The following is a 24648-nucleotide window of genomic DNA, read 5'->3' as shown; positions in this document are numbered from 1 at the left end:
TATAAACGTCCCACGGTAAAATCCTCTATGATATTTCAAGGTGTTCGCCGTAAGCTCGACGTATTGATGTGTAGATCCTCGTAAATTCGGCCATGTGAAATCCCAGAGCTTTTCTCACAGGAGATGGACAGAGATTTATGGGAGCTGAAGCGATCTGACAGCCTGCTTTTTATTTCATTTTATTATTCACACACTCGCTCACGTCTGCTTACTGAGTTAACGTTCCTCCACTTCAGGGGCCATTACAGAAACATCTTTGATGGTATCCTGTCCTATCTGTTAACATCTATATTTTCTCTTTAGGTTGTCAGATCTTCATTTAAGATTTAAGATGGGACATTTTTATAATATAGCCCCAAGTTCTTGGAGACTTGCCATTGATTATGACAGCAAATTAAAGCTGAAAACCTTTCCATTTACATCATAACATTTAACATGGTTTCTTTCACACAATGTGCCTAGATCAAAGTTACTTCATATATTAACTTAATATGATTTAGAGCTGTGGCAATTAACACATTGCAGCCCCGGTTCTTAGTTTATAATAAATATTATTTGTTCTATTATAGTTATTATTATTATTAGCACTTATAATAATAATAATGAAGATGATGATGATGCCTGAGCCTTATCACTTTTGAATAGTAAACAACCATAATGTAAGACACCAATGTATTATTATTATTATTATTATTATTATTATTATTATTATTATTATTATTATTACAAATGTAATATTTATGGAGCATTGGTGACTTTTATCACATTGTATAGAAGTAGTTTTTAGTAAGTTACTGGCCGCATGATTTTACTTTGGCTAAATTTCATTCTAGGCCAACACCACCCTTTACTCTTTGTAGTAAAATCACTGTGACAAGCCTGTTGTGGCTTATTGTTTCATTAAAGCTGCTGTAAGCAATGTTTTTCCAATTGTGGCACTGAAATATTTTTTTTTTTTTTTTTTTTGTTCAGTCCACCTTTTCAAGCATTAAAGGGATAGTTCACCCAAAAATGAAAATTATTACCATCCTAGGTGTATATGACTTTCTGAAAAGATGAACACAATCGGAGATATATTTAAAAATATCCTTAGTCCTCCAAGGTACTCCAATAAATTGTAATAACTTGCTTCCGGCGGACGACCGTACGCAGAATGCGCAAGTCAACTTGTGCCAAATGAGTAATCCGCTGTATGTATGACGCAGGATGTTAGGAGTATTGTAAGCTTAGACGCCTCTCACGGTTCAAACAAATAGGGCTGTGCAACAAATTTAAGTTCCTCCTCTCTTATATCAAAATCCTCTGAAATTTCTCTTTAAAAATTATCCTTTTAGACTTATAATCTGTGACCGGTGATTTGTTTTGCTCTATCCTCTGCGCCTCCGCGTTCGCCATTACGTTGTGCATCAGGTCAAAGGATACTCTTCTGCCCAAATCGACTTGTGCATTCTACGTAAGGTCGTCTACCAGAAGCTAGTTATTAGAATTTATAATGTGTTAAATATGGATATTTTTCTTACAAAAATGCATCGCTTCACTTTATTAACCCACTGGAGTCGTATGGATTACTTTTTTTATGGATGGATGGATTATTTTTTACTTCAAAACGCAGCCCCCCATTCACAGCCATTATAAACCTCGGAGGACTAAGGATATTTTTTAAATATATCTCATATTGTGTTTGTCTGAAAGAAGATAGTCATAGGATTGCTTGAGGGTGAGTAAATCATGGGATAATTTTCATTTTTGGGTGAACTATCCCTTTAAAGTACCTGTTCCCCATACAGCAGTGTGTGTGCTCGCTGTGACCCCGCTGTGACCCTCGGCGCTCTCCGTCAGGTAGAGACGAGTCAAACAGACTCGCGTATGTGAAATCTGGCTGGGGTTCCCTGGCGACACTGCCACACGTGGCCCGTCTTTTATGAGCCTTTTCCGGAGCAGAATCCCACAGGTGCGGCCTGTCACAGCCGATGTGCTTCCACAGGCGGGATACGGGGCTTGTCAGGTCATCGCTGCTTTGAGTTATAGCTCGCTGCCGAAGACAGGACACGAGAGTCTGGTTATCTGTAAAAGCAATGCACCTCCGTCTGATTCTCATTCCAGATCGCTGTGGAAGCGATATGTGGTCAGTCTCGTGCACAGTACTCGGACTTATAATCGGTAGCTATAATGTTAGTGTTTGGTTTACAGTCAGGCTTTAAATATGCGGGAAAAAAATATGCATTAAGAAAATATAACAACCTTAGCCATGGCAGCGAGTTTTGCATGTGCAAACAACACTTCTTAAGAAAATGTAAAAATCTAGTATCTGTGGTACAATCCTTTAAAACAAGATCTGATTATAATACATTATAAATATGGGTATAATGCATTATGGCTTCACAGAACATTAAAGATGTAATGAGCAAATGTGTTTAGTGCTGTAATACAATCTGTACAGGAAGCTCCACTGGAGAATTTAGACTGAAGAAATATTGCTTGTTTATGAATATGAAATCATAAGCACCTGCTTTACATCATGTTTCCCATTCCCAAATTACATTTCTTCTGTAAACCTTTCAACCATTCAAGCGCCAACAAGCAAAGCAGATCCTTTATATCCCAAACCTGAAGCGTTTATGGTTATCAACCGCAAGTAAAACGAAGTAAGAACCGTTATTTAAGCTCAATAAAGCATGGCACTGCTCTTAACTGCTGTATTGTGTGTTTGCAGTGTTCAACAACTGTTTATTCATACGCTTCTGCCAGATGTATTATATTAACAGACATTCAGACCTGTTTTCTAGCATCCACAGTTCAGCTACATTTTGAGCTTTTACTGTCAAATGCGAATAAACATGAAATTACAGCTGCCATGTTTAATTGGAACATATGCCTTTAAAGGTGCCGTAGAATGTGTTTTCAAAAAATGTAATATAAGTCTAAGGTGTCCCCTGAATGTGTCTGTGAAGCTTCAGCTCAAAATACCCCATAGATTTTTTTTTTTTTTAATTAATTTTTTTTTAATTGCCTATTTTGGGGTATCATTAAATATGCGCTGATTCAGGCTGCGGCCCCTTTAAATTCTCGTGCTCCCCGCCCCCGAGCTCGCGACTGCCTTAAACAGCATAAACAAAGTTCACACAGCTAATATAACCCTCAAAATTGGATCTTTACAAAGTGTTCATCATGCAGCATGTCTAATCGCGTAAGTATGGTATTTATTTGGATGTTTACATTTGATTCTGAATGAGTTTGATGGTGCTCCGTGAAAGACAATTTACAAATATCACTAAAAATATCATGTTATCATGGATCATGTCAGTTATTATTGCTCCATCTGCCATTTTTCGCTATTGTTCTTGCTTGCTTACCTAGTCTGATGATTCTGCTGTGCACATCCAGATGTCCTGCCCTTGTCTAATGCCTTGAACATGGACTGGCATATGCAAATATTCGGGGCGTACATATTAATGATCCCGACTGTTACGTAACAATCGGTGTTATGTTGAGATTCGCCTGTTCTTCGGAGGTTTTTTAAACAAATGAGATTTATATAAGAAGGAGGAAACAATGGTGTTTGAGACTCACTGTATGTCTTTTCCATGTACTGAACTCTTGTTATTCAACTATGCCAAGGTAAATTCAATTTTTAATTCTAGGGCACCTTTAGTAGTTATGATCAGGGCTTGACATTAACTTTTTTTGCTCACCAACCACTGTAGCTAGTGGTTTTCCAAAGTTAGTAGCCAATCAGCCTTTTCACTGGCCACTATTTTGACATCGATACCATGGGGGAAAACTGGCATATAGATATTTTTAATATTATCTCATAGTTTTGCAGCAGGTATATTAGGCTGCTGCGACTTTAAGACCTGACGCATGAATCCATTATACTGTTACACGTGAGTTTTCTTTCTCAATTGTTTACGTTCACTTAAAACATAACTGACTGTGTTTACATGAATACTCACCGAGACTGGTGTTTTGACATTATTTGTATGTATTTGACTGTTTAAGCGCAATAAGCAGTGAAAAAAAAAACCTCAATTTAATACTGAGAGGCTTTTATGTGCGCGCACTTTGGGCATGACTTTGTAAGCGCAAAAACTGTGGAAGTTAGTAAAATATTTGCATAAAATATTATGCCCATTACGCGCAAAACCCACGGCGAAATTCAAGCCCTGTAACGCCAACATTCATAAAACTAGTGAGTGAGGGGAGGCGGGTTTGTGTTTCAACTCGCTGTCGGAGAGATGAAAGAGAGTGGAAGTATTGGAAGCTTTTCAGGTATTTAAGTATCGATATGTATCAATATTTTTGACAACACTACATTGCACTTAGTTTATTATTTCAAATGCCTTTTTAAAAGACTACAGTTGAAAAATGTATATATTAAAAATGCATGCTTAACACCGCAAGTTATCAATCATTCATGGAAAGTTCTTTCAGAGGCTTTTCTTGCACAGTGGGATCTGGTAATTTTGTGTTTTAATTTCTTGTTGATGCCTTGTGTATTGTAATGTGTTGTAAGTGCATGAATACAATTTTTTAGGAAAAGTTGCAGGCCTCATGGAAAGTTTTAACCTGAATGTACATGATCATCAATGAACATGGCCGACCTGCATGAGCTGTGCAGTTTGTCACGTGTGAACTGTGTGCCATGTGAAGGGGAACATGAGTGTTATGTAAACTGTGCAATCTGAGCGCTCGGCATCTCGCTGCATGCATGTGCACACATAAATGAAGCATTGAGCAGCCGAGAGTGATAAAAGACATGCATCACTGGATCGTTGTTGGTTTCAGGCCGTGAGCGTGATCGGTTTACAGTGGGCCGCTAGCAGACGCCAGCACAGTGGCAGCATCCACGCTCTAATGAGAGCTGACAGACGTGACAGAAAGAAAATGTCACAGCAGAACTGTGAAAATAAACAGCTGCACATGAGAGATGGACAGAAACCGAAGGTCTGAGCGGCTGCTTTCTGACTCAGGTACATTTAATCAGCTTTAATCCCATTATGTTCATGACCAAAAATTGAAAACGGGGGCTTTCTTACTTAGTATTTTGTCCTGTTTTCCGTTATAAATATCTAAACATTTTTAAATCAAGATACATTTATCTGAGAAGGAAAATTACTTAAGATAATCTTGTTTTGTGGAAAAAGGTCTCAAAATTAATTGCTTATGCTTAAAACAAGACAATATGTCTGTATGGGGTCAAAAAATGAACTTGTTTTCCATTTTAAATATTTATTTAACATTTAAAAAAAAAAAAAAAAATCATTCTCAAGTAAATGTATCTTGATTTCAAGAATGTTTAAATATTTGTTCTGGGAAAAAAATATAAGTATTTTACTTTTTGCAATGTAATCATGATTTAAACACATCTTCTGTGTCTCAAACATCTTGTTTAGCCATTCAGGTCTTGCAAACACAGTTTTGGATACGTCTAACAAAGACATCTAATAGACATTTAAACACCCCTTTAATTACTTGAGTTTAGTTACTTGCAGTGTCACACAGATGTCTTTATATCTAACAGTCTTTCCTTTAAAGAACGTGTTCTTGTTCCTCATACAGTAGCTTTAAAACTTTGCTCAAAATTCTTCTTTCCTTAGTAACCCCATATTATCATTTGTACTGTACTATATGCATCCATATATGCATTACCGTTTAAGGTACATTTATTTTTTTTATTTGTTTTGTGCAAAAAAGCATACTGGAGAGCAGGGCACAACATCAACACATGCTAGAATGATGAAACTTAGCGTATTTACTAGTTGTCATATAATAGGCGAAGTTCCTCCTTTACGTCTCTTATGTAAAGTTCCTTTGATTATTAAGCATATTCTGTTGAATTGTAATTTTTATGATGCTGCTAGAAAACGCTTTTATTCAGAAACATGTTTGCTTGGAATATTTCAAAATGTATCACCTGAATGTATTTTAGATTTTCTATCTTAAGTTGAAATGTTTTATATAGTAATGTCATTTTTATGGATGATATTGACCTTTTTGTTTACCATGTAAATAGCCATGATGCTAACATGCCGTAAAAACATAATAAATAAATAAACTAGTTGTCATATCAACTATATATATATATATATATATATATATATATATATATATATATATATATATATATATATATATATATAATTGGTCAAATTCAGAACTCTTTGGAAGATATCACTGAACATTTATTAAATTTCTTACTCAAGTTAAAGGATTAGTTCACTTTCAAATGAAAATTACCCCAAGCTTTACTCACCCTCAAGCCATCCTAGTTAGTATATGACTTTCTTCTTTCTGATGAACACAATCTGAGAAATATTAATAAATATCCTGGCTCATCCGAGCTTTATAATGGCAGTGAGCAGGATCAATGAGTAAGAAAGTGCTTCCATCCACATCCATCCATCATAAACACTCCACAAGGCTCTGGGAGGGTTAATAAAGTCCTTCTGAAGTGAAGCGATAGGTTTGTGTAAAAAAAAAAAATCCATATTTAACAAGTTATGAAGTAAAATATCTAGCTTCCGCCAGACACTAGGCGGTCTAGTGGAAGCTAGATATTTTACTTCATAACTTGTTAAATGTGGATATTTTTTTTTTACAAAAACGCTTCGCTTCAGAAGGCCTTTATTAACTCCACGGATCCGTGTGGAGTATGTTTATGATGGATGGATGCACTTTCTTCAGCTCATACTCGTTGATCCCATTCACTGCCAGTATAAAGCTCAGATGCGTCAGGATATTTATTAATATATCTCCGGTTGTGTTCATCAGAAAGAAGAAAGTCATCTACATCTAGGATGGCTTGAGGGCGAGTAAAGCTTGGGCTAATTTTAATTTGAAAGTGAACAAATTCTTTAATTTTTGATATATATAATATATAATAATAACATTTATTTATATATATATATATATATATATATATATATATATATATATATATATATATATTATATATATATGAAAAAATAAGAATTTGTTCACTTTCAAATGATATATATATATATATATATATTTATTATTATTATTATTATTTAAAATGAGACAAATCTGATATTATTTTAATCTCCAATCTATTGTTTAGTAGTTTGGGTATAGTTCTTTAATGCTTCACTAACTAGCAGACACTAACCAGGTTTAAATTCTAGTTGCGCAGATAGGGTTCGTTTTAACACTGCGTTACATTGCGCCCTGCTATTAGAACTTTGTTATTCTGTACAGTTACCAATGCAATTAGCATAATTCACTTTTATGAATATCTGTTAAGAAACCTTGGGAAAGAAAGGTGAACAAAGACTGAGACGAAGAACCTGAACATTCAGAAAATATTATTTCAAGAAATGTTCAGCATTTGTACTGGCTCGTCTATTTATCCCATGTTCTGTGAGAGCTGTGAGTGGAGGGAGGGGAGTGTTTTGTTTTTCTGAATGTCTGAATGTGTTTCTTCAGCTGTTTGCCTGTATTGTTTTGACCTAGGCCGTATAGCTGTTTTGCAGAGTGTTCATTATTAAACTACAAAATTATTTAAATTTGACTTTCTAAAAAAACTGCTATTATTTTATATTTTAAAAAATGGTCTTTTATTGACAAAATGTGTATATTTTTTGATAAGATCAGCATTTTGAGCAAGTTACAACATGACCTGCCTATGGGGCATGTTATCACATTTCACTTCCCTTCTTTCGGGGTAAATAAAGAAAAAAGTATACACTGTATTAAATGAAACAAAGCCACATATTTGTACCAGACGTGTGAAATTAATGTGGAACAAAAGAAATTCTCTGAAGCCTAAGTAGATTTACACAAAGAAAGTCAAAAGAGCCCTGCTCTCCCCTACATTTAATGCATTTAAAAAACCACTGTTCTTAGTTCCGATGATCTCAGAAGTGATTCACAGACTTTTTGTCATCAAAGTGCATGATGGATTTGATGACTGTTTCCAGTGATGATCTTTCTGGTGAGTTTGAAACATACAGTAATCAAATACAAATAATAATCATACAGCCTGCCAGTTCATGTTTGAAAACATCTCAACAGTGTCTCAGATAATGTGCAATTTCCTCAGTATGTTATTAAATGTCACATTAGAGTTTTATTCCTCTGGTCTGGATGACGTGATAATTGAATGCAGTCTTGAATTACTGATTGAGTTACTTGAGTTACTTGAGTTACTCTCAGTTTCATTTCATCTGGAAGGATCTTTGCGTTCTGTCATCCCCAGAATACGAGAGATTAAATGCACTGATTGGCTGCTGTATGGTAATTACATTCAGCTCTTTTAATAGCATTTTTCTCGTTCCATGAATATCTGCTCTATTCAGATGAGTGTCTGTCATAAGTGCTCAGTGTGTGTCTGATCAGGATTGTGTTGTCACACAGGCGGCAGTGGCTATAAAATTCGGAGACAGTCATTATTTGGGAAGCACTGACGCTCATCAAAAGCTCAGTGTCTGTCTTTCTGAGCAGGAAAGGGTCATGATCGCAGCGATTGGGCGTTTGATTTATTGGACACTATATGAAATGAAGAATGTTGCCTGTTGTCCTGCAGCAAACAGACTGTATTTCACATGGAAATCTTTAACAGGCTACAGAGCAACACGACTCCAGCAGAGACAGTGTAATTGTTGTTTTGAAATGTGAAAGAATGCAGAAAGCATCTCTCTTCTGCTTTCTACATCTTTTATTCATTTTTAGAAACATTTTTATTCATCTCTCCCTCCCAGAAATGTGAGTACCAAAGCTGAAAAATCCACCCAAGTAATGGTTTTCAGATGTTTGTAATTACTATGAATAAACCTATTATTTGATTTTTCTGTATTATACATATATACACTACCATTCAAACATTTTAAGAGAATTCTCTTATGCTCAGCAAAGTTACGTTTATTTGATCAATTTCAGTAAAACCATAAAAAAAAAAAAATGAAATGAAAAAACTGTTCTCTCTCTCTCTCTCTCTCTCTCTCTCTCTCTTATATATAGAGAGAGATTACATATATATGTATGTAATTTATTCCTTTGCTGTATTTTCAGCATCATTACTCCAGTCTTCGGTGTCGCATGATCCTTCAGAAATCATTCTGATAAGCTGATTTGCAGCTCATGTTAAATTTCAATATTATTATCAATATTGAAAACAGTTGTGCTGCTTCATATTTTTGTGGAAACTGTGATAATTTTTTTTTTTTATATATATTTCCTGCATGGAAATAAAAAAAGATAAAACAAACAGAATTTGTTTGAAATACTATATTTTGTAACATTATAATTGTCTTAAAGGATTAGTTCACTTTCAAATAAAATTTTCCTCATAATTTACTCACCCCCATGTCATCCAAGATATCTATGTCCTTCTTTGTTCAGTCGAAAAGAAATTAAAGTTTTTGATGAAAACATTCCAGGATTTTTCTCCATATAGTGGACTTCAATGAACCCCAAACGGTTGAAAGTCAAAATTACAGTTTCAGTGCAGCTTCAAAGCATTCTACGCGATCCCAGATGAGAAATAAGGGTCTTATCTAGAGAAACCATCCTCATTGTCTTAATAAAAATGAAAAATTTGATATGTTTTACCATAAATACACATCTTGAACTAGTTTGAACTAAAGTTTGAACTAAATTGTCATATTTAGTTGAAACTTTGACCTGTGGAGGGCGGTAATACACTTAGCAGCGTCTACACTGCCTGAATTCTAAGAAGAAGAAGAAGAAGAAGAAGAGAGCTAGTTCAAGATGAGCATTTACGGTTAAAACGTATATAATTTTACATTTTTTTTAGAAAATGAGCGATGGTTTCTCTAGATAAGACCCTTATTTCTCATCTGGGATCGTGTAAAACGCTTTGAAGCTGCACTGCATTGAAGTCCACTATATGGAGAAAAATCCTAGAATGTTTTCATCAAAAACCTTAATTTCTTTTCGACTGAAGAAAGAAGGGCATCTTGGATGACATGGGGGTGAGTAAATTATCAGGAAATTTTAATTTGAAAGTGAACTACTCCTTTAACTGTAACTTATAACTGTAACTGTAACTGTAACTATAACTATATATATACATTCATTCTCAATTACCCCCACCACACACTTTAGGGGGTCTGTTAAAACTCAATGGGCTCAGGGGAGGCACAAGAAACACAGACTCCCGCTGTACCTTTACCTGCGGATGTCGCTGTTGGTCAGTGTTACTTTAGAAAAACAAGTGATTTATATACAATTACAATTGTTTGCTTTATTTTATTTTTGTAATATTGATTTTCTCATCCTTTTTTTGTTTTTTTTTGTTTTTTTTTTGAGGAGGAGGAACTGCCTCCCTTGCCTTTTTTGAGGAAACGCCACTGATATACATATATTTGTCTGCCAAGTGTCAAATTAAAGGATTAGTTCACTTTCAAATGAAAATTAGCCCAAGCTTTACTCACCCTCAAGCCATCCTAGGTGTATATGACTTTCTTCTTTCTGATGAATACAATTGTAGAAATATTAATAAATATCCTGACGCATCCAAGCTTTATAATGGCAGCATGCGCTACCAGACGAGTCTGAGCTGAAGAGTCTGAGCTTTAAGTCCTCAACAACACCAGTTTAAGATATTGTACAAGATACTTAAAGGTGCCCTAGAACCCTTTTTCACAAGATGTAATATAAGTCTAAGGTGTCCCCTGAATGTGTCTGTGAAGTTTCAGCTCAAAATACCCCATAGATTTTTTAACTGGCTATTTTGGGGCATAATTAGAAATGCGCCAATTCTGCGTGTGTCCCCTTTAAATGCTCGCATTCCCCGCCCCCAAGCTTGCGACTCTGTAATACATTGCATAAACTATTCACACAGCTAATATAACCCTCAAAATGGAACTTTACAAAGTGTTCGTCATGCAGCATGTCTAATCGCGCAAGTATGGTATTTATTTGGATGTTTACATTTGATTCTGAATGAGTTTGATAGTAGCCTATGCTGCGGCTAACGGGGCTAAAGCTAACGTTACACACTGTTGGAGAGATTTATAAAGAATGAAGTTGTCTTTATGAATTATACAAACTGCAAGTGTTTAATAATGAAAATAACGACATGGCTTTGGTCTCCGTGAATACAGTAAGAAACAATGGTAACTTTAACCACATTTAACAGTACATTAGCAACATGCTAATGAAACATTTAGAAAGACAATTTACAATTAAAGCTGCAAGCAGCAATGAAAGGGCCCTCGCACCCGGGCTAACCACCACCCATTGGCATCAGGAAAACAGTGAACAGTGGGTGACATGGATGCAAGCAAGTAAATACAGGAGAAATATAGCCAAGTCATTTCAAAGTGCCACACTTCCTGCTGCCAACAGGTGGCGCTTTGACCGTAACTGAATATTGCCATGTAGATGTCCTCAGGCCAGGACTATTATCAAACATGTGAAGTTTGGAGCAGATCGGACATTGTATGCCTGAGTTACTAGAACTTCCTGTTTCTTGGCTTTAATCGCATACATTAGCACTTATCCAACTGTTTCATGATTTAACATATTTCTAGTATGTTTGGTACATCATGGCATATTAAAATGTTTTTCTGAGAGTGAACTAAAGTGTAAAGCATACCATTTCCTGTTGCCAGCAGGTGGCGCTATGACTAACTGAATATTGGAATATAGATGTCTTTAGGCCAGGACTCTTATCACACATGTGAAGTCTGGAGCAGATCGGACATTGTATGCTTGAGTTACAACAGCTTCATCATTCATGGCGAAACAACAGAATTTGTCAGGCTGCCACGGACACGCCCTTCAGCGAAAACTAGATTTTGCAATTAAAATGCCTTAAGATTAGACTGACCATATATGATGTTGTTATTATTAAATGTCTATGAGGAGTTAATCACAGTGTAAAACATGACATTTCCTGTTGCTGGCAGGTGGCGCTATGACTGCAATTTAACATTGGCATATAGATATCTTCAGGTCAGGACTCTAATAAAACTTGTGAAGTTTGGGGCAGATCCAACATCGTATGCCTGAGTTACAACAACTTCCTGTTTCATGGCAAAACATCGAACTTTGGCAGGCCGCTACGGCCACACCCTTCAGCGAAAACTCTAGATCTTCACAATTTAACGTCATAAAGGCCTTTAGATTAGACTGACCAAATATGATGTTGATCTGATTAAAGCTCTAGGAAGAGTTCGTTAAAGTACAACGTCTGGAAATGGCAAAAACTGCACAAATTTTGCAAAGAAAATTCAAAATATCTGACTTCCTGTTGGTTTTCAGATTTCACTACTTTTTTGTAGGTATTGGGCTGTTAGATGTGTGTAACAAATTTCATACCTGTACGTGAAACGTAGTGTCAGGGGCACTTCGTTGAAATTTTTTAGGTGGCGCTATCGAGCCATTTTGCCACACTTAATTCTGAAACCCATATCAGACGTACATTTTCACCACTTCTGACGCATCTGCAAAGTTTCATGAGTTTGAGTATGTTTTGGTCCTCAGAAAAGTGATTCACCTTACATGGCGAAACATCAGACTTTGTCGGTCACCACGGACACGCCCTTCAACGAAAACTCAAGATCTTTGCAATTTAACATCTCAAAGGCCTTAAGATTAGACTGGCCATATATGATGTGCTTCTGGTTTAATCTATATGAGGAGTTAATCACAGTGTAAAACATGTCATTTCCTGTTTCCCCCAGGTGGCGCTATGACTGTAACTGAATATTGTCATATAGATGTCTTCAGGTCAGGACTCTAATAAAACATGTGAAGTTTGGGGCAGATTAGACATTGTATGCCTGAGTTACAACAACTTCCTGTTTCATGGTGAAACATCGAACTTTGCCAGGCCGCCACGGACACGCCCTTCAGCGAAAACTCTAGATCTTCGCAATTTAACGTCTCAAAGGCCTTTAGATTAGACTGACCAAATATGATGTTGATCTGATTAAAGCTCTAGGAGGAGTTTGTTAAAGTACAATGTGGAAATAGCAAAAACTGCCAAAATTTTGTAGAGAAAATTCAAAATATCTCACTTCCTGTTGGGTTTACAAACTTTGCACCCAGGGGCTTTTTTGTAGGTATTGGGCTGTTACATCTGTCTACCGAATTTCATAACTGTACGTGAAATGTAGCACGAAGGGCGCTTAATCGAAATTTTGTAGGTGGCGCTATCGAACCATTTTGCCACACCTAATTCTGAAACCCATATCAGATGTTTTTTTTTTGAATTTTCACCACTTCTGACGCATGTGCAAAGTTTCATGAGTTTTTGAGAACGTTTTGGAGAAGAAGAATAATTGGCTGAGCAATTACAATAGGGTCCTCACACCATCGGTGCTTGGGCCCTAAATATCACTAAAAATATCATGGATCATGTCAGTTATTATTGCTCCATTATTGGTCTTTTGCAAAAATCAAATTTACATAAGGAGGAGGAAACAATGGTGTTTAAGACTCACTGTATGTCATTTCCATGTCCAGAACTCTAATTATTTAATTAACTATGCCTGAGGTAAATTCAATTTTTTCAATTTTAGGGCACCTGTAAATACTTTAGGATCAAAGTTTGTTCAAACCAAGACATATTAATTTAGCCATTTAGATTGTTGGAGAAAGAATATCATCTCAGTTCAGAGTGGTTGGGCTGCAGAGACAAGCTGAAATCCCAGATTTGGATGAACTCCATCAAGGACCCAATAAAAGCTTTGAGTAATGAACGGAGCACTTCCTGCACCAGACTTTTATTAGGTTTGCGCTCAAATGCACCAAGTCTCACCATGACTTTTCTGCGAGCTTCATCCGTTTCCATGTTCAGCAGACTCTGTGGCTCCCGTCAGCCTTGGACATCACAGATTACTCCAGCCTGCCAGATATTAACCACATGGTTTGTGCAGGTCAGTTTTCATTCTGATTACGAATTAGTTGTTGTTTTAAGACATCTTATGCACTTCTGTATGACTACAGATGTGAGAAGCTGGGGAAGAAATGATGATGAACATCGTCTCCAGTTGCGTCTGGCCCCTTGAATCGGGAGCTTCACGATGCCATGAAGTCATCGCAATCATCTGGGCAGCAGTACAGCCGGCTAGATTGAACGTTAGTGCTCTTTCTCAAAGCGAAGTGAGCAATATAATTTCTTGAACATTCCCATTTGATGTTGTTGAGGTCATGATTATGACTAGTGTCTTTAAATGCCGGCTCAGCTCTGAAACACAAAGCAGATTCCTGCAACAGCCTCATAAATCATTGGGAAAGGTATTGACTAATATGGAGTCTCGAAGGGGGGCAGAAAGCCGCTTGGGAAAAGCTGCAAAGGCTTTAATTATGGGCTCATAAAATGTGTAAGTTCTTGAAAAGGGGCGTGCTTTCCCTTTCTCGCTGCCTGGCTCTGCACAATCGCTTTTACCAGACCACTTCTTCCCAGTGTGGGTGCGAGTTTCCCATAAGTGACTCATGTAGAGGAACGCAGCAACAGCAGACAACTGGAGCTTCACACCTCAGTGGCTAAATCAACTAGCTTGTGCGACGGGCAGGCGGGGAGAAGGACAGACTTCCTGAGCAGGTGTCTGGATTTTCACATGTCCAGCACGTCGTGTCCCAAAAGAGTTCACGATCTGCAGGTTCCAGCCACCAGGGTCTCGCTGTCACATATCAATCCCGAACAAACATAACCAGAGCTCTGTGTAAGGTCATGTTGTCTGTTCCTAAGAATAACTGGCTGAATTGAGCATTGTGCAGGGAAGAATCTGGAAAAGTTTTTGACGTCTTTTTGACGTCTCACAGTTCTACATGACTCCCATGAGAAACGTTTGGCAGAGAGGATGGTCATACCATATCAGATGTCGGCCAATGTTTGGTCACACTTTGGGTTAAAAGGGAACAGAAGGGTCAACAGTATCATTTTAGATGTAATTACAGAAATTAGTTACAGATAATTACATGCAGGTAAATATAATAATAAGTACAACGTAAAAAACATGTATGTACATAATAAGTGCATTGTAACAAATTATTAATTTAAAAGTTAGTACATAGTAGTTAAAGACACCTGAGGCCCTGTTTACACCTGGTATTAAGATACGTTCTGGTCAATTGGATTACAAGTAGATGAGGCAGACACATACCCGTTTACACCTGGTATTTTAATCCATGTCTTTTGTCCACTTTCAACCACTTCTGTCCTGATTTCTTCCAAGGGGAGGGTCTGTTTTTTTTTTTTTTTTTTTTTTTTTTTCTTCAGCTCTTTCGATCTAATGGACAAAATAAAGTTGCTTACATTTCTGCTTTGAAAGCTGCATGACCACGCCGAAAGCTGTGACTGTGTGTGAGAGAACATTGTGCTTGGTACGTTTTCATCTTCAAACCAAACTTGGGTCTTGAAATCCCTTGGCTAGCGCGCTTCCATAATGTTTATGAATTAGGTCAGTAGGTGGAGAGTAGATGGTCTTTTTAGGTTGTTCGAACGCATACATGAGCATCTACATTAGGAAAGCAATCTGGTTTTTATTCATCAGCATTGGTCAGTATTGTATATTTATTCGTACATGCAATTCCCTTGTTTTTGCATCTCACTTAAAGTTAACCTTTAAACACACTAAGAATTTAATACCACTGTTAATATAACATTGATGTATTGTGTAATTTATTTTAACAAAAAAATACACTGCAAAATGGATTTTCTTTCTTAGAGAGAACTACTTTATATTAAGTGGCCTTAATATAAACAGTACTAAGTACATTTAATAATTTGATACAATGCACTTATTGTGTACATACATGTTTTTACATTGTACTTATATTTTAAAAACAACATCTGTAATTAATTTCTGTAATTATAATTACACTGTTGACCCATCCCTTACACCTTACCCCTACCCTTAAACCTACCCATAACACCAAAGCTATCCCTAACCTTATCCGTATCCCACTTCAATAGCAGCAAAAGTGTTTTGCAATACAATATGAACCCAATAAGTACATTGTACTTATTTTTTGATGTAAGTACATAGTTGAGGCCACCTAATGTAAAGTGGGACCAGAACTACTGCTTTATGTAAGTATATGAAGACTGCTTTAAAGAACGCTTAGTTTGATTTAATGTGTTGTTGCATTGCACAGTATTACAAAACTGCATGTTAAGTATGTACAACAGCACTGTGCACTTACAGTGCATTTGCAAAACATTCTGCATTTGCTTACTTGCATAATGTATGTTTCTAGACTTAGTTTAGAAACAAGCCAGGAGAGAGTCCCTTCAGAGGATTCATCCTCTCTTTAGCAAAACACAGCAGGATGGAGGGCCACATGACCATCTAATAAACATGTCCGGGGCTTTCAATGGGTCACAGATGAGAACGGGCTTTTAAAATACTTTCACTCTGTTTTGGAGTGATGTGGCCGATAGTGGAGTGATTTACACAGAAGTTATTGAATAAAGCCGTCTTTCACAGAGCTAGGATTGATAAGGATCTTGGAGCAGAACGGACTGTGCAGATATAAACACTGAGAACAGTCCAGCCAGGAGCGTGGTCCCCCAGTACATGATGGGATATGTGATATGGCCATCTGTGTTATGGCACAAATCTTCAATGACCAATATACATTGATGCCATTGACATATTTAATGACCATCTAGATTGATGTCTTGGTAAAAGCTTTATTTTAACTATGCATGAGGGGAATTTAATGTTTAATATTTTGGTTGTAATCAGAGTCCACATAGGTATCCCAAAATATAACTAACGGATTGATCTAACTTACGATTACCACATAATTGAATTCCAGGGAATTCTTGGGAAGTCTTCATATTGATATATAATGTTTCCATAACATTGGAAACATGACAATGGAAACATTTCCATTTCATTTATTAGTGGTGTTTGAGAAGTCAAGCAATCTTTAATAGTGCTTGTATTTAAAAATCGCAGTAAAAATCCAGTTTTGCGTGACTGAAATATTATGTGAAGTAGCTACAGCTTTAAACAGTGTTTATTATGAATATTAAAAACTGGATAAATAGCAAGATTATCCTGGTGTTTAACTGTACTTTATAAAGCTTTTGGAAACTAATAAAGAAAAGGATTTAGTACTGATTTCATTTTAAGGATCAGTGATTTGTAAAAATATGCGAACGTGAACACGGCTAATTGCAAAATGAACAAAGAGGTGACGCGTATAATGATACAGCGCCGTTCTCACACTAATGAACGGACCCTGGAGGTAGCCAGTACTATCAAAGCATGTGGGGCAAAGAATATGTTTTTTCATCCACAGCCTGACTAATTATACGAAAATAACAGCCAAGATGGAACAGCATACCTTTTCTTCAGAAAGAAGGACGATTTTTGCTTAGCTTGGCATTTGAAACGGCTTCTCGATATTTGACACCTCTGCGAAGTAGTTTGCCAAACTGAACTGTAGCCGCGTCCAAAAGCCCAGAGCACAAATACAGCACTGAGCACCTGGGTGTCTTGATGCTTGACAAGAAACAGACCACAAGCCTTAAAAAAAAACCTCAGCAACCCTCTGTTTCTTTAAACAGGTGGTCTCGGGGCAGGCCGTTTAAAGTGATGTTGAGAACTCCTTCAGTAGATTAACTAGTCTGTGAGGACTGTAAGTGTGCTCAAATTTTCAGAGCGCAACACCATAGTTACATGTTCACTTTAGAAAACGTGTTGATGTTCAGCATTGGGGTTAATGACAAATAATGATTTCTCAAATGACAAAGTAAAAATCTTTACAAAAAATCTGTCTGTTTTGCTCTTTAAATATATCTAAATACCAATTCAGATGCAGCTTCTGAAAAAAAGAAGTCATGGCTGTTGTAGCCTAAAAGTTGTGTAATAAATTCTCTTTTGAATCAAATAAAATATTGTACTATTTATTTGTAATGTCTATTTAATGCTTTTGTCATTTAACACAATAATGACTTTAAATTATTTTTTGGGGGTAATTTGATGCATTTCATCATTTCATATATATATATATATATATATATATATATATATATATATATATATATAATATAAAATAATAAATCAGTTTGCCATGTCTGTGTGGGCTAATGAAAGTGATATCTTTGACGTTTCCTCCTTTCAAGGGGTTAAAGGTGCATTAAGCGATTTCTGAGAAACGCTGGTGATATTTGAAATCATCACAAACAAACACAACCCTCCCTTCATTGCTCCACCTCCAAAATGCAAGGGCATGCAATGTAACACCATGTCTACACCTCATGTGAACTCTGCACTGGGACAAAAGACAATAGAACCAATTATAATCAGTGATGTTGTCTACACTGGATGTGGTGTGTCGCAAGCAACAAATCCCCGACAGTTAACTGATGCCTCGTTCTATTTATGATGTACTGACACAGGACAAATGCTTTGCAATGCTGGGCACTTTGTCACGTCCAGTGTAGACAGCTTTTAGCTCTTGCGACGCGAGCGACAACGGTCGCATCCAGTGTAGACACTGTGTAAGAGTTGATGTCTCTTTATCATAGCTGAAGCAAAACAAAGTAATACTTTACGAAAAATAAAGCGAAGAGGACAAACAAACGACAAGGAAGAACAAAAAGATGAACACACAGTCCACAAGATTATATACAAGCAAGAGTTTGTTGTTAGTCGCCAGTAGCGCACCAGCTCCAGGCAAACAATGATACTCAAAACTGTCCTGTTGCAATAGGTAACATTACAACAGCATATCTTGGTTCTGTCAAACATAGCAAAACCAATGTTACTCACATATGGAGCAGAAACAACGCAACCTTGTGTTGACCTGTTTGTTTGTTGACCAGCATGTGACCTGTTTACATAAAGGCTCTAGCATTGCGCGTCCTCATATTACACATTACTGACTGTAATATCATTTTTTTTCTGAGTGAACTTTTCAAACTATAAAGAATGACGGTCTCTTCTTTACTCCAGTTGTCACATTGTCGCACCGCAATGGTGCCACCCTCCAGAGCAGGGTTTCATAAACCCGGGTAAAAAGCAGTGCTAAACCCACATTTAAATTAAAAGTGTGAAACGCTCCTTTACCCCGGGGTTAAAAGCGGTGTTTAAACCGACGATAACCCAGGGTTAAACGCAGTGTGAAAAGGCCCTATTATTCGCATCAGTGTACAGTGTACCTTTATAAACAAGTTTAAACTACTACATTCTTGCTTGAAAAACTCTTTATAGTGGGTGACAAACGTGATTGCATAAGATGTCAAATGAAGAAATTAGTAAACAAATTAGGGTAAACTGACCCACTAGTAATGACTGAAAGGTGATAAAGAGGATCTTTTCGTCGACTGAGAAACCAAAGACTGTTACTGAGTTTTTGAAATGAGCGCATGCGTAAGAACAACCCCCCTTCCTTTCGAGGGAACACCTCCCAAAATTTGTGCACGAGTATTGGAACACGGGTGTTTACCACCGGCATTCGCTGTATCGTGCTAGTGGATTCATTATGTCGGACTCACCGCAGGTAACTCATAATCTGCAGTTGTTACTCCTGTCTCCGGACAAAAACATCGCATGCGGCGCCTGTAGAGTGTGGAAAGTTACTGGAGCGCACAGCCGCTCTCACAAGGAACGTCATGGCAGTGATTGACAAGCCAGAGGGCCAATCCGCGCACGTCTCACAAGGAATGTCACGGCAGTGATTGACAAGCCAGAGGGCTGATGTTTTTAAGGTCCTACCTCGTGCCCAGATGATGTATATTAATATTATTCCTTTCAATGCACCTAATAAATAGTCTTTTATCAGTTAGTAAAGACAGTTTCAAGTAATATTGCAAAAATTAATTTGTTTTAATTAATATAAAACAAAACATCCTCTTTAGCACCTTGAAGTGTTACCAAATCCGTCAGAAGGAATTACTAAACCAACACCTTACAAAAACCTCAGATGCTTACAATGACTTCAGTCATTATTAGGTAGTTATCATGCATTTCACTTTACAATACTGTTCCAAATGAATCAGGTCATGAATGTTGCATGTTAAAAATTCTAAAGTTTCAGTTTATGAATAATTCAATAACTCAAATTTGTTAATTTCACATCTTATGCAATTACATGTTTGTCAGTTTATGCTGATGTTTATTTGTATATTTTCCTACTACATCTGAAATGGATATTGGATAGATTTTTCTCCCTTAACAACATGTTATCTTATTCATGTTGTTTTCACAGAACAGCGTTCATTAACATGATTCTTCTGAAGCACGCGTGAGTTTCTCTACTATGGTATGAACATCAAAGAAACAAACAACACACTGCATTAATTATACTGAAATGTTCCTCATTAAACATTCGTTTAATCCTCATATAAAAAAGAAAGTACTCAGCTGTAGATGTTTAAAATTAGCTGCACATAAAATTAACAGTAACATGAATCAGAGAGTAAGTAACGTGAATCATTCAGGAGATTTCTCCTGGTTCACTGACCTCCTCTGAAGCAGCAGTAGATCCTGGCCTTTCAGGCTGTACAGTATGTGTTGCTTCATATGATTAACAGCTCTTGATCACCACTTGAAGTCGCGTGCATTTATGACACAGCATGATTCAACAGTTTTAAGGCCCGTTCACACCAAAGACAATAACTGTAACAATAACAACAAACTTGGGTGGTTGCTATAGACTGTTTCCTATTATCAAGTCTGATATTCTGGCCTGTAGATATGGCTTGTGTCCCTCATTCACCACTAACTCTTTGCTTAAAGCATCTACCTAAATGTACTGGAGCTTATTCTCAGACAGACGGTTTCATGTCCTCTGTGTGTCTGGCTGTTGTAATGACAGGCGGTTGTTTGCTCTGGCTGTGGTGCGGCGCTGGCTAAACTCAGACTCTTCAGTGGTCTTTAGATCAGATTGTATGAAGCCAAGCTCACACTCCACCCTACTCATCCCCACCCATTAACATCAAAACCTCTCATCATCAGATATGTGATGGATGTGAACCACATGTTTGAGCTGTCTCTGCTGGGAGCTTATATACTTAATAAAATATTTTGTGTAGAAGTATAAGAACTTTTGCAATTTGTAATAATTTGAAATGCCATTATTCATCCATTAGCTGATGGTTGTATAGGCTATTCATTATTGAAACAAAATATTAAATGAAGCATTGGTTGGAACGAAATATTTAATGAAGCAATGCAAATTCCATATGCATTCAATTTTTTACAGTTGCTTTTTATAAACTTTTTATAAATATATTAATTTATATTCAATATATTAGATATATTCTTAGAATACTAATGTATGAAATTACATTTGTTATTTATAAAATCTATTTAAGTATATATTAATTCTATTAAATAATTCTGGTAACACTTTATTTTAAGCTGACGTTGTTACACGTTATAATGTAACTTATAACAATCTGGTAACACTATATATATATATATATATATATATATATATATATATATATATATATATATATATATATATATATATATATATATATATATATATATATAAAATATATATATGTGTGTGTGTATATGTGTGTGTGTGTGTGTGTGTTACGTACAGAAGGGGATGGAGACACGGGTATAGTTCATTGAACAACCAGAGATCGATGGCAGAGTGCACGTGAATGGAAACAGGTTAAGTTTGTGACTGAAGATGATACTGGATCTGATACTTGTCTTTATCTTTCCCAGGGATCGTAGAAGCAGGCAGGCGTGGAGCAGACAAGACACGAAGACACTCACAAGAGATGAGGAGACACTAGGAGTCACATGGAACGCTGGTAAGTAGAAGTTAGCAGAGTCCTTTGAGGTAAGCATCACAGGTAGATATGCGTTAACGAGACCGGACAGTGACTGAGTGCTCTGGAGTGTCTTTTATGCTGCTGTGGTGATGAGTGCTGATGCGTGTCAGGTGTGGCTAGTTAATACTCAGGAGAGGGAGTGTGTTGTGATTGGGTGAGTGTAGAGCCTGGCGTGTCTGTGACATTACCCCCCCCTCCACGGTCCGCTCCTCAGGACTGTGGACCCCGACGTCGTGGTGGTTGACCCCTGCCACATGGAGCTGGTCGGTTAGGATGTCTGGCATGGAAATCATCGAGGAGACTTGGATAGAGAATATCATTCCTGGGAACCCATGACCACTCTTCGGGACCATATCCCTCCCAGTCGACTAGGTACTCCAGGTGACCACCACGCCGCTGGGAGTCCAAGATGTCTTTCACAATGTAGGCCGCTCCATCTTCCATGATCAGTGGAAGGGGGGGTTCTTCGGCTTCGCCAGGCTCTGTGGAGGGAAGAACAGAGGGATGGTGAGGCTTTAGTAGTGATACATGGAAGACTGGGTGGATTTTATACTCAGGAGGGAGTTGCAGGTGATAGGTGACAGGGTTTATCTGCCGGGTGATGGAGAAAGGGCCAATGAATCTGGGACTCAGCTTCCTACAGGGCAGGCGCATCCTGATGTCCCGGGTCGACAGCCAAACCTTCTCGCCTGGCTGGAAGTTGGGTGCTTGGGAGCGCCGAAGGTCAGCTGTCATCCTGCGCCTGCATAGAGCTCGCTGGAGTTGCAGATGAGCCGAGTCCCAGACCCTCTCGCTCTCCTGGAACCAGTAATCAACTGCAGGGACATCCGATGGTTCCCCATCCCAGGGGAAAAGTGGGGGTTGGTAGCCAAGAAAAGGAGGCCCAACCCAGAAAATGGTTCCAGGAGTCCTGGTGGCCGTGACTGAAGGTACGTAAGAAACAGCCGATCTCCTGAATCTTCCTCTCCGTCTGCCCGTTTGTCTGGGGATGGTATCCAGAAGAGAGGCTGATGGTCACACCTAGGAGCTTGAAGAAGGATCGCCATACTCTGGAGGTGAATTGTGATCCACGGTCAGACACAATATCCTCAGGCAGTCCATAGTATTGGAATACATAGTTAAACACTGTGAATGGATGTTTAGCTCCCTCGAGCCAGTGCCTCCACTCTTCCAGGGTGAGCTTCCAGGGTGAGGGATGGCCAACAGCTCCCGGTTCCCAATGTCATAGTTGACCTCCGCCGGGTTGAGTTTACGGGAGAAGGCGGCACATGGATGGAGTTTACGGGGATTCCCCTGCTGCTGGGATAACACCGCTCCCACTCCTGTGGTTTAGGCATCGACTTCGACAACGAAAGGGAGATCTGGATCTGGGTGGGCCAGGAAGGGAACGGTTGTAAACGCTGTTTTCGGGGTGTTAAAGGCTTGTGTGGTGGCTGGAGTCCAGGACAGAGACTTGGGCTTGTTTCTGAGAAGGCTTGTGAGTGGGCTGGTGATAGAGCTGTAACCTTGGATGAATCTGCGGTAGAAATTTGCAAAACCTAGGAACCTTTGTAACTCTTTCACGGATGTGGGAACGGGCCAGTCTTGGACAGCAGTTACCTTCCTCTCGTCCATGCGGACGCCACTGTGGTTGATGTTATATCCTAAGAACTGCACTGAGGGCTGATGGAAACTGCATTTCTCGGCTTTGAGGTAGAGTTGAAAGTCCCTCAGGCGTTGGAGGACCTCCGCAACGTGGTGGCGATGGTCGGCCATGCTCCGGGAGTAAATCAAACTATCGTCTATGTAGACCAGGACTGATTTGTGCAGGAACTCCCAGAGCACCTCTTGCATGAAGTCCTGGAATACGGAGGGGGCGTTGACAAGTCCATACGGCATTACCAGGTTCTCATAGTGGCCAGAAGGGGTCACAAAGGCTGTCTTCCACTCGTCCCCCTCACGTATCCGGATGAGGTTATGCGCTGCGGAGGTCTAACCTGGTGAACACAGTGGCACAACGTAGATGTTCCAGCACTGATGGGACAAGAGGAAGTGGATAGCGGAATTTAATGGTGATCTTGTTCAAAGCTCTGTAGTCGATGCAGGGTCGCAAGCCTCCATCCTTCTTCGCCATGAAGAAAAAGCTTGAAGCAGCAGGGGAAGTAGACGGGCATATGTAGCCCTGTGACAGAGCTTCGTTTATGTACTCCTCCATGGCCTTCTCCTCCGGGAGGGAAAGGGAGTAGATTTTCCCTCTGGGCACTGGCTCACCGGGGATGAGGTCGATTGTGCAGTCCCATGGCCAATGGGGAGGCAGCTTGGAGGCTTCTTTTGGACAGACGACATCGCTGAAGTGGGAGTAACGTGCAGGGATGTCCGTAGAACGTTTCTCGAGTGGACTTTCCACAGAAGTAGCATAGACTTGGATTTTCTCAGAGCTTAGAAGACTTGACACAGGAAACTCGGAAGCAGAGACTTGAATTTCTTTGGAACTTGGACGACTTGGAGCAGGAAACTCAGGAACAGAAACTCGGGGCTTCCTGGAACTTGGACGACTTGGAATCGGGAACTCAGTGAAACAGTCAGGAAAGCATTGGTTACCCCACTTCAGGATCTCTCCTGTCCTCCAGGAGATGACGGAATCATGCTGCTCAAGCCAGGGGCGCCCTAGAATAACGTCAGCCATTGATTCCTCCAGAACCAGCAGTTGAATCTCTTCCGTGTGGAGGATACCGGTTTGGAGGTGAAGAGGTCCAACACAGTGACGAACTTGATGGAGTGGTTTTCCAGTTATAGAGTGGATCTGGTAAACTTTCGACATAGCAGTAGTTTTGAGCTGGAGCTGGCGACAGAGGGCATCGCAGATGAAGTTTCCAGCTGACCCAAAATCGAGGAGGGCATTGACTGGAAGACAGAAATCA

The 24648-nt window shown here is 38.5% G+C and overlaps 1 protein-coding gene across 1 annotated transcript; it reads right to left on the bottom strand.

Moving 5' to 3' along the window:
- Positions 1 to 23077: 23077 nt before the first annotated feature.
- LOC125269398 (uncharacterized mitochondrial protein AtMg00860-like) lies at positions 23078 to 23626 on the bottom strand. The gene has a single exon (XM_048192352.1). The coding sequence runs from the start codon at positions 23624 to 23626 to the stop codon at positions 23078 to 23080; it is 549 nt and encodes a 182-aa protein (XP_048048309.1).
- Between the last annotated feature and the right edge of the window lie 1022 nt (positions 23627 to 24648).

Source organism: Megalobrama amblycephala, linkage group LG5 (genome assembly GCF_018812025.1).
Source record: "Megalobrama amblycephala isolate DHTTF-2021 linkage group LG5, ASM1881202v1, whole genome shotgun sequence".
NCBI lineage: Eukaryota > Metazoa > Chordata > Actinopteri > Cypriniformes > Xenocyprididae > Megalobrama > Megalobrama amblycephala.
This window is presented reverse-complemented; position numbering and strand designations above follow the sequence as displayed.

Coding starts and splice junctions, on each gene's coding strand:
- LOC125269398 (XM_048192352.1), bottom strand. CDS start 23,626: ATGCCGTATGGACTTGTCAACGCCCCCTCCGTATTCCAGGACTTCATG.